We start from the raw sequence: 11860 nt of genomic DNA, 5'->3' as shown, positions 1-11860 counted from the left end.
CATTTGTGGAAACCATGAGGTGCTCTGCTAGATTCAGATCTACTTATTACACTGTCCAAGGGGCTTGGACAAGGTTATTTTTTGGCAAAACTGACTAATTCAAGGGTGAAGATGATGGAGTCAGTATCTTTTTTTTTTTTTTTTTTTTTTGACAGAGAGAGAGATAGCGAGAGCAGGAACACAAGCAGGGGGAGTGGGAGAGGGAGAAGCAGGCTTCCCGCCGAGCAGGGAGCCCGATGTGGGACTCGATTCCGGGACTCCGGGATCATGACCTGAGCCGAAGGCAGACGCTTAATGACTGAGCCACCCAGGCGCCCTGGAGTCAGTATCTTAAGATGCACTTCGTAGGGAGCTCTTACTAATATGAGATATATGAGATGCTAAAAAATAATCCTGGTTTGTAACTCTCTTCCTCTGGTGGCTTTCCAGCATGCTTTTAGAATAAAATCCAAATTCCTTATCTGGGCTTACAAAGCTAAATGTGATCTCACCTCATTTACCATACTTCCCTGTTTGCTATAGTTTCCTCAGATATGCCAAGTTTTTTTTGCTTCTCTCTGGAATGCTCTTCCCACTTCTCTTCTCAATGGCTAACTCCCTGTCGTTTAGACGTTTGCTTAAAAGTGCTTCCTCAGAGGTCTTCCTTACTACCAAGTCATAATCTGCCATGTTAGCCTGTTTTTCAGCACATGGACTTTCTCTAACTAGGATATTATCTCCCTGGAGCCAGAACCTTTTCTATACTGTAAACTACTCTATTTATAGTTTAGAGCAATATCTGGTACATGGTAGGCATTCAAATATTTGTTGACCAGGTTTGTTGTACTTTTTAATTGACATTAGAGTTCTGAGACTATTGATACCAACATTGGGGGTATAGTAATAGTAATTTGGGTTCATGATAATGGGGGAAGTAATATGTTTATTTACTAGGTTGGAAGGAAATACAAAGGTCATGACTGAATAAAATTAGTAAATATTTTAGAGCAAAACTGCCTCTCTGAGTAAAAGTAATAATGTTCTGTGTAACCTTTATGAAATTAAATTGATTTGAAGGATGAACTAACATTTCAAATATTTAAATAGTTTCCCTTTTCTTTTGCCTAGTCATTTCAGCGAAACTTAAAGAAAATAAAAAGAATTGGTTTGGACCAAGTCCTTATGTGGAAGTCACAGTAGACGGACAGTCAAAGAAGACAGAAAAATGCAACAATACGAACAGTCCCAAATGGAAGCAACCCCTTACAGTGTAGGTTTGAAAGTATTTTCTGTAATGTATATTTAGTTTAGTAGGTGAATAGAAATGAAGCTTTAAAAATTTCTTTGCTCCTCCTCCTCTTTCATTTTTTCTTTCTCCCCTATTCCTAGGACTCCTTTCTTTAGTCCCCTTTTTGTTTCTCTTTAGATATTTATTTTTCCAATCTCTCCTTTACCTTCTCTAGTTTAGTTGGTGATGGTATCATTATTGCTACTGAACAGTATCTGGAGAGCCCATGGTCATGGGCCTAGAAAGATTCTTAGCAGCTCTTTCCTTAATTTAGAGCTATCAGTAGCTCACTTTAGTCTTATTTATTTATTTATTTAAGAGTGAGAGAGAACTCACATGGGCAGCGGGGAGGGACAGAGGGAGAGGGAGACAGAGACGCAGATTCCCTGCTGAGCAGGGAGCCTGAGACGAGGGGCTGGATCCCAGGACCCTGAGATCATGACCTGAACTGAAGGCAGACGCTTAGCTTAATCGGCTGAGCCATTCAGGTGTCCTGCTCACTTTATTTTTTAGTTTAGTTTTTAAAAATAGTTTTGTTTTTGTGTTTTTAATTACAGTGCCCATACGGAACCTACACAGGGGTTTTCTTCCTTTTTTTGAAAGAAATTATACATTTATTCTAGAACTCTGTTTTTATACTTTACCTAGTATGGTTATCTCTCTAGCTGTATACATACAGATCTAACATACCTTATATAGTTACATAATATTCCTTATTATTTATTTATTTATTTTACTAGTTTCCTGTTATCACTTGGTTTTTAATGTTGTGTTATCACACAGCATTGTATTATACATCCATGTTCCTGTGTCTGTATGTTGGTGTTTTTATCTGTGGAATGAATTCACAGAAATAGCAGATAGCTCAATTTTTAAAACTTAGTGACAGAGCCCCATGTGTTGGTATTGTACATTCACTGAAGAGAATTATAGATTAAGTTTAATGTTTTTACTAAAATGGAAGAAAACATGATTTACCAACAAATGGATTTCAAAATAATATAGCATATTTAGTTTGGAGACTAACTATATTAAAATGTAGTTCAAAATATCATTGGTTATTACCACATCAAATAACAAAAATTGTTTTTTATTAACTAACATTTGGAATTCTTGCATTTTTTCCCCTAGAGAAATAAACGAGTGACTAAAAAAAGTTTTGTTTTTAAATGGTGAGATAAGATATTTGAAACTATATGCTCTTCATACAATACATGCTTATGTGTATAGTATTTATTCCTAATAAATGACAAAACAAATTGGATATACCTAAATTGTTCTTTAACATGAATTTTGGATTCTAGGGCATCTTGATGTACTTTATGATGATTTTGAGCAAATGAGTGAAATTTAAGAAGTGTCATTCTAATGTTTCTCATCTGTATTTATTTCAACAATGTTTAGTCTTTGTTTTTAATTAATGATCTGTTAGAGATTGTCTCTAAATTTTAAATTATATGAGTAAAATTTTTTTAGAAAAGCAAATGAAATCTGTAAAAGTTCACAGCCTCCATAATGACTAGAGATATTCAGCAGAATAATTGAGTATTGACTGAATACTCATCTAGTTTCTTCCAGCTACTGACTGTGCTCACTAGATGTGCACTTTGAGGTTCTTAAGCTGATAATGATGTGAATTCCTTAGTGGTTTAAAAGTTAAGAAAAAAGAAACTCTCCTTGTAGCCACTTATGATAGTGCTCTTGTTGAGCCCAGATGTTGGGGGGAACACATAGCTCAAGTTTTGAATTTTTAAGTTGCAACAGATTGGTCTGCAATTTTAACATGGCTTCCATTGCAGGCATTCTCTCTAGAATTGAATTGAAATAATTTAGGTAAGACCATCTTTGACAGCATACTTTATCCTCTCTCAAATTGAAGTAAAAGTAATCATTTCTTTTATTCTATTCCCATTATGATTTACCAGACACCTAATGGAGAAGTGTTTTCTTGATCTGTATTATATGTTCTTCTGAACATAACATCTGAGAATTTTTTTTTTTTTTAAGATTTTATTTATTTGAGAGAGAGAGAATGAGTGAGAGAGAGAGCACATGAGAGAGGGGAGGGTCAGAGGGAGAAGCAGACTCCCTGCTGAGCAGGGAGCCCGATGTGGGACTCGATCCTGGGACTCCAGGATCATGACCTGAGCCGAAGGCAGTGGCTTAACCAACTGAGCCACCCAGGCGTCCCATAACATCTGAGAATTTTAAAGAGAAAGAATACATTCTCCTTCCCCATCTCCCAGAAGAGGCAGTGTTAAGATGAAAATTTTTTAGTTTGTTTAAACTGTTAAAATGGTGGTGGAGGGGCGCCTGGGTAGCTCAGTTGTTAAGCATCTGCCTTTGGCTCAGGTCATGGTCCCAGGGTCCTGGGATCGAGCCCCACATCAGGCTCCTTGCTCGGCAAGAAGCCTGCTTCTCCCTCTCCACTCCCCCTGCTTGTGTTCCCTTTCTCTCTGTGTCTCTCTCTGTCAAATAAATAAATAAAATCTTAAAATAAAATGGTGGTGGAAATATGATGATGAGGGGACTAGGCATAGGTAGACTTCTGAGAAAGTGTTTATTTGTCCCCCTCCAGATTTGATTACCTTTTAGAAGGACTGAGCCACCTAGGTGCACCCAGATAGTATTCTTTATTGGCATTTGGCAAGGTGTGAGTGAGTCTATATTTGACAGTTATCATGGACGCTTTCTTTTAGCAGTGTGAAACTTGGGGTATCTAACATAATCCTCAAATCATGTAGCAGACTGAAGAACTTTTTTGTTTCTTTTTTCCCCAAGACTGAGGAACTTTTCAATACAAATTTTAATACCAGACCTTTGTTCAAATTACAGCCTGCAACTGACTAGTTAGCTGTGCGATGCTGGGCATTTGCTTAACTTCTCTGAAGAATAGCAGTTTCTATATCTGAAGATGGGGGTGGTAATTCCCATCTCTTGGGGTTGCTGTGAAGATTAAATGATAGAACCTCAGGCTTACTATACTACCTGACCTAAAATAAGGATTTAATTTATAAATTAACTTTTTTATAAAGGTAAATTAACTTTTTACTAAAGTAAAACTAGATTTCTAACAGTTTGTAGCATGATAAGCAGTTTTACTTTTATTGATGATACATGCATGAAGTTGCCCCTGTAGTTCAACTACAAATGAAAATGATGATGTGAGCATGTAACATTCAGATGTTTTCCATAAGATTATAGAAAATGGGCAATATTGGTTGTACAGTAAGCTATAAGGTCTACAGTTAAAAGATTTAGACATTAAAATTTAATTGTAATTTATTTAGGGTCCCGTTGTGGTATTTTAATGAAAATAATACATATTTTTTACCTTTCTTTACTTTTAGTATCGTCACCCCTGTGAGTAAATTACATTTTCGTGTGTGGAGTCACCAGACACTGAAATCTGATGTTTTGTTGGGAACTGCTGCATTAGATATCTTTGAAACCTTAAAGTCAAACAACATGAAACGTATGTATATAAAAGTAAAAGAAATTGTGCTAGGCTATTTGTTTTTCTATATAAAATTCATGTGAAAAGATATGGAATGACTATGTTCACTATTTGTTTTTAAATTTACTTGGTTATAGTATTAATAAGGAGAAGAATCTTGAACTATTAAAGCATTCTGAGTAACCTTGTTTTAGCCATTCATTTTGACCCAATATTTTTAATAAATTTAATAAATAGGTACTTATTAAAATACAACATGCTCAATTATGGAAAACTAAAAAATATAGAGCAGAGGTGAAGGAAAAATGTAACCCCATTTCAGAGACAAATAGGGTTAATATTTTGGCAGATTTTCTTTTCAAATACTTATTTTTAAAATTTCCTAATTTAAGTGGCTGTGGGTTTTTTTGTGTGTGTATATATAACATATAGATATAATAAGCTTGAAACATGTTTGTTTTGATTAATATCATGATTTTAAAACATAGATATTTTGGGGGCACCTGGGTGGCTCAGTCGTTAAACGTCTGCCTTCGGCTCAGGTCATGATCCCAGGGTCCTGGGATCGAGCCCCGCATTGGGCTCCCTGCTTCGCGGGAAGCCTGCTTCTCCCTCTCCCTGTCTCTCTCACCCTACTTGTGTTCCCTCTCTCACTGTGTCTCTCTTTGTCAAATAAATAAATAAAATCTTTTAAAAAAAATTAAACATAGATATTTTTCTACCCCTTGACTATCTAAAACGTACTTCCTAAATCTCATTTAAGATTTAAGAGATATAATCCATTCTTTTTTTTTTTTTTAAAGTAGGTTCCATGCCCAGCATGGAGCCCATCACAGGGCTTGAATTCAGAACCCTGAGCTTAAGACCTTAGCCGAGATCAAGAGTTGAAAGCTTGACCAACTGAGCAACTCAGGCGCTCCTGAGATATAATCCATTCTTTTTTTTTATAATTTTTTTCTTTTAAAGATTTTATTTATTTATTTGAGAGAGAGAGAATGAGAGAGAACACATGAGAAGGGGATAGGGTCAGAGGGCAAAGCAGACTCCCCGCCGAGCAGGGAGCCCGATGCAGGACTCGATCCAGGGACTCCAGGATCATGACCTGAGCCGAAGGCAGTCGCTTAACCAACTGAGCCACCCAGGCGCCCTAATCCATTCTTAAGTTACATGTTTTCACTCAATAAAATTCAGGCATATGTTGCTGAATAATCCTGCTGGCGTATTTTATGCAAGGATGGAATGAATATAACAAATGAGATGATTGAGCTAGTTAGTTTTTTACATTATGGATATTAAGCATTAGCAAAAATGTTTTGTGTCAAAAGGCCTCAATGAAGTATACTAAAAAATTATAAACACATAAATACTGTTTTTCTGACATTGTTTTTAAGACTTAAGATGACTTAAAGAAAAAAAAGTGACCATTTTGTTCTGTAATTATATTTTTTTACAGTTGAGGAAGTAGTTATGACTTTACAGCTTGTAGGTGACAAAGAGCCAACAGAGACAATAGGAGACTTGTCAGTTTGTCTTGATGGGCTGCAGTTAGAGTCTGAAGTTGTTACCAATGGTGAAACTACAGGTTCAGAAAGTAAGTAATCACTTTTTGTATAGGCTCTTTAATGATTCTTCTTAACAGTAGCCACCAAAGAATGCTGATGTAATTACTGCTATTCTTTTTCATCTTAAAGAAATTATTTCCTTTTTAAAAAGAGACATTGATAATTTTAATCATTTTCCTTTTAGTGCATTGTTTCTGTGAATAAAACATTTTTCTATAAGTTGAAAAGCTAGCCACGTAAAAGTTGCATCAGAGCTGACTGTGTAATGAATTGATTCATAAAGTATTTATTTGGTAGGCCAGTGATGAGAGTTAATGTGGCTTATGATGCCACATCCTCTCCAGTGTCAATGGCAGACATAGTTTGCCTGTAGCAGTGTCTGGTTGAGTTTAAATTTGACTTGAAATCCTGCTTAGTACTTGGTAATCCTATTTAGTACTGTACCAGACTGCCAGTACAAGCTGAAGTCCATTTGCCATCCTTTGCCATTTCTGTAGTTTACATTTATAAAGGTGTCTTTGTGTTACAATAATAACAAAATCAATTCATTATATGTATGCCAATATATCTTACAGTTTATGATTAATAGTTTATGTTAAAGGGAATAATAAACATGAAACATGAACTGTAGTTGAAAGAAGTTTGACACCTGAATTAGTGCCTGTATAGCTAGCATGCTTAATAAAACTACTTAGTGGATTCCTTTTAGATACTTCATCACTTACTAATGTGCTAAGTGTATTTTCACTTGAAATCTACATTTCAAGTGAAACTTAGAGGCCCCAAGACAAAGAGCAGATTAATGGTTTCCTTGATTAGTCTGACGAAGTTTTTGTTTATTTAGAAACTGCATTATTTAGAAACATTTAGTTGTCAGGTGTTGTTATTCTGTTTCTGCTTTGGAAGACTTCCTACTTCTTTAACTTACGACTTTTTTTTTTTTTTTAAGATTTTATTTATTCATTTGAGACAGAGAAATAGAGAAAGAGCATGAGCAGGGGGATAGGGACAGAGGGAGAGAGAGAAGCAGACTCCCTGCCGAGCAGGGAGCCCGATGTGGGGCTTGATCCCAGGACCCCAGGACCGTGACCTGAGCTGAAGGCAGATGCTTAACCATCTGAGCCACCCAGGCGCCCCAACTTAACCTCTTTTTTAATAGCAGGACCGTCAAGATAGTCCCAGTGTATCTTCCAGATTGGTTCTTTGAGGTTAATGAGGGTGGAGAGAAATTTCTGAAATGGTCATACTGTACTACTTCAGAGTTGATGAGTTCATTTTAATTGACTGCCATTCACAGGAACTTTGGTCAAATTTTTCCATAAATCAGAATTCTGGAAGATAATATATAAGTTAAATTTCATTGTTAAATTGTTCTAAACTCAGTATTTATAGCTTCCCAAGTTTTTTACACCCTACAAGTTGAAACTATTACTAATGCATAATATTTAATAATTAACAAATCATGTTAGTCTTCATTTTTCAGAGTAGAATCTAAACTGCATATTTATACTTAAGACTTTACTGTTTATTGCCCACAGAAGTGAACATTTCTGTGTCACCAATTTTCCACTCAGGTAGGAAAATAATTGATAGAATTTAACCTGATATTTTGAAGTAGAAAGAGGTTTTTAACTGGAAAGTCACAGTGGTTGCCAGATAAAATAGCTGCCATTTTTTGAATGCTTGCCATGTGCCAACCACTATGTTGGTGTGTTTACATATACACTCATTTAACCATCATAGATTTGTAAGGCAAAACCTATATTTTGCATATAAGGTAAGTGAGGTTCTGATAATTCAAATAGTAAGTCCAGTATCATACCAACTGCTATGATGCAGAGTCAAGACTGAGACACAAATGTTTATTGATGTTTCCTATTCTTTCCAGTATATTATTGGTTTCACTCTTAAAAACCTAGAAACTTTGAATCAAATCATGAGTTGTAAGCAAACAAAATCCAGTTGAATGCACAAGCATGTGTGGTGGGAACTACACTTGTATTGTTCTTTGGTTCCATTTCTGTAACTTTAACTACAGGCTAGAAATGAAAATTAGAGTTTAGTACGAAAATTGAATTTCTAGCACCTGCAGTTACTTGGTTGGATAAGAACTGGGGGGGATGAGGGAGATTGCTTTTGTATTCCAATAATTTTCTATTGTTAAAGATTTTTAGATGTTTTTGCCCTAAGGATGTTAGTCAGAAGTTTGTTTTTTTGTTTTGTTTTGTTTATTTTTATTTTTATTTTAAGATTTTTTATTTATTTGACGGAGAGAGACACAGCAAGAGAGGGAACACAAGCAGGGGGAGTGGGAGAGGGAGAAGCAGGCTTCCGGCTGAGCAGGGAGCCCGATGCGGGGCTCGATCCCAGGATTCTGGGATCATGGCCTGAGCCGAAGGCAGACGCTTAACGACTGAGCCACCCAGGTGCCCCTGTTTTGTTTTTTTTAAAGAAAGATTTTATTTTTAAGTAATGTCTACACCCAACATGGGGCTTGAACTTACAACCCTGAGATCAAGAATCACATGCTCTATTAACTGACTGAGTCAGCCAGGAGCCTCAGTTAGAAGTTTTTTTGTGGAAGAACACGTAGGATGGTTCCTAGAAGAAATTTGTTCTTGTAGATGTAAATATTTTTGGTTAAGTTTTAAATGATATTTATTTATTTATTTATCTATTTATTTATTTATTTAAAGATTTTATTTATTTATTTGACAGAGAGAGAGACAGCTAGAGAGGGAACACAAGCAGGGGTAGTGGGAGAGGGAGAAGCAGGCTTCCCGCGGAGCAGGGAGCCCGATGCGGGGCTTGATCCCAGGACCCTAGGATCATGACCTGAGCCGAAGGCAGACGCTTAACGACTGAGCCACCCAGGCGCTCTTAAATGATATTTATGAAAAGAAATCACTGTCTGAATTTTAGTATTAAAAGTCACCAAATAATAGCTTGCTGTATATTTAAATATACTGTGAAAGTTGGTTTTCCTGATGGGATAGTATTATCTCTTTGGGTAGTTAGAAATTTTTGGTTCATTCTTTTTTGTGGATAAATTTTCTTTCTTTTCTTTTTTTCTTAGTTTTTCAGATTTTTTTGAAGATTTATTATTTTTTTTTATTTAGCAGGGGAGGAAGGGCAGAGGGAGAGAGAGTCTCAAGCAGACTCCGCACCGACCCCAGAGCCCCGTCTCTCGACCCTGAGATCACAACCTAAGCCAAAACCAAGAGTTGGATGCTTAATCAACTACACCCAGGCACCCCTGGTGGATAAATTTTCTAAAAATGGCAGTTACATAAGTAAACCTTTTTCAAGTGAAACAAAACTTACTCAGCATGTTTGTTTTTTCTTCCCACTTATCTTCAAGCTGTATTTGAAAACTAGAGAACTTTCAATCCCCGCTCCACTTTCCCACCCCCTGCCCTCGCTCAGCAAACAAGTTTAATATGCAAATGAGTGTTAGTTGTAGTTGTTGCATTTTCTTTGATATTCTTTCTTATTTCTCTGGTTTAGAAAATAACTTCATAATTTGCTCTGGTGTTTTCCTCTACTTAAGTACAGAGTTAATAGGTCTTTATGCATCTCTGGGAAGAATCCTTTAGTTAGATAGACTTACTGTTTTAGCACTCAGATCTAAATTAACTCAACAAATTGAGTGTGGGCAGTTGTTCATATCTGCAAGTACTTCCCATTCATCTATTTTTACCTCTTGGGTTGTCATGGTAGATTATTAATTTAACACCTGTCTTCCCAAATATACCCCTGAAAAGTATTACTGTCAAAGACATTATTTTTCCTAAAGACAAATAAAAATCTATTTTACTTCTAAATTCATGATTATAAATAAGGAGCATACTCTTGTAAAGATCTTTATTCTTTACCATGTATACTCTTGATGTATTTAAAATTATTTTAGGGATAGGTTTTTCACACATGCGACCTTTGGTTCTTTTTTTTTTTTTTTAAGATTTTATTTATTTATTTGACAGAGAGAGACACAACGAGAGGGAACACAAGCAGGGGGAGTGGGAGAGGGAACAGCAGGCTTCCTGCTGAGCAGGGAGCCAGATGCAGGGCTCGAACCCAGGACCCTGGGATCATGACCTGAGCCAAAGGCAGACGCTTAACCGACTGAGCCACCCAGGCGCCCTGACCTTTGCTTCTTATTGTGTGTTCCATTCCATTTTGACTTTATCTTACTTTCTTGTGTTAGACTCTAGTTTTTTTTGTGGTTCCTTTTAATTTTAATATAAATAGCGATTTTTATATGAATATATCTATAATGTTTTCTTATCAGTATAATAAATTCTAAGAAACTAGCTTAAATTTTTTGCTTTCCCAAATATTATTTGAAATTACTAGATCTCAGTGGGGTCTGGGCACCAACTAATGATTTTATGGAGGGAAACTTACTTGACTTACCTTTGACTGTTTTTTTATGTATGCTCAGAACATTAATGAGTTTGCCCTCTTCAAGAAGCCAAGAAAACTTTCCACTAGTTCTACTTTAAAATCCAAGTATTGAAACAGCAGAAGAGGGTAATAAAGAGATAAATCTTAGTCTCCTCCCAATCTCCCCTGTGTCTCATTAGTTGAACCCAATGCAAGCCAGAGCCAAAGAAGCCAATTAGTGGTTAATATATGTCCTACAGTTACCCCTGTGGGGCACAGAGCAGGAAAAGAAGGCTGGAGAGTGATGTCCACCCCTATTCTCCCTTGGTCTTTTTTTTTTTTAATGCACAGACAGAGTAGTTTTTTGAAAACATGAGACAGACCTTGTCAGATGCCTGCCCCAAGCTCCCAGTGATTTTCTATAGCACCTTAAAAGTCTATAAGGCCTATTGTGGCCCCACATCCAAAGCTCTTCTACATTGATGGCTTAATCTCTTATTCTCTTATGCAATTTTCTTGAGTGACACCACTCTCCTTGTGGTTTCTTGAACACGCCAGGAACACGCCTGCTTTAGGGCCATTACAGTTTCCTTCTGTCGGCTTGAGCTCTCTTCCTTCAGTATTCCTTGTGATTCACTTGAACGTCACCCTCTCTGCAAGGTCTTTCCCAGCCATCTGTCTAATGTTTCGACAGCCCTCTCATCAAGTCCTGTCTCACTTTTCTCCATAGAAAAATTCTATTTCCTATTCTGTTTCTGCCTTCTATTATATTTTACATTATGTGTAACTTTAATATATTTAGTTTAGTGTGAGCTTCATGAGGATAAGGGTTGTTTTTCTGTTTCCCTGAATGTTTTCCCAGTGTTTAGAAGGGCTGACACAAGTAGATGCTTAATAAATACTTGTTTACCAAATGAATAAAACCAGAAAAGGATACCATCCTTTTCCTAAGTTTTTTCCTATAATAAAATATTTGAAATCCTGAAAAACAAAACCAAAAAATCCAAGTATTAAGGGTATAATATGATCATTGTTGGTTTAGAGTAAGATTTTGCTGTGTTTTTCATCCATTTTTACAATTTACAAAGCACTTCAATTTATATTCTCATATGTAACATGTATATAAAACATCTCATATATAACATATATTCTTGTATTTATTATGTGTGATATATAAACACGTAATAG

General features: G+C 36.2%; 1 protein-coding gene across 5 annotated transcripts in view; it reads left to right on the top strand.

Moving 5' to 3' along the window:
• Window positions 1-11860, top strand: part of ITCH (itchy E3 ubiquitin protein ligase) — a 118164-nt gene that overhangs the window by 39229 nt on the left and 67075 nt on the right. For all 5 annotated transcript variants that reach the window (XM_081832954.1, XM_081832950.1, XM_081832949.1 and 2 more), the window contains 3 exons: window positions 1108-1249; window positions 4618-4742; window positions 6178-6315. In XM_081832954.1, the coding sequence (XP_081689080.1) occupies window positions 1108-1249; window positions 4618-4742; window positions 6178-6315 (405 nt within the window). The remainder of the gene's footprint in view (window positions 1-1107; window positions 1250-4617; window positions 4743-6177; window positions 6316-11860) is intronic.

Source organism: Leptonychotes weddellii, chromosome 10 (genome assembly GCF_054177405.1).
Source record: "Leptonychotes weddellii isolate Sample4059 chromosome 10, ASM5417740v2, whole genome shotgun sequence".
Classification (NCBI taxonomy): domain Eukaryota; kingdom Metazoa; phylum Chordata; class Mammalia; order Carnivora; family Phocidae; genus Leptonychotes; species Leptonychotes weddellii.
Note: the sequence above shows the minus strand (reverse complement) of the source record. Positions and strands in the feature narration are given on the sequence as shown.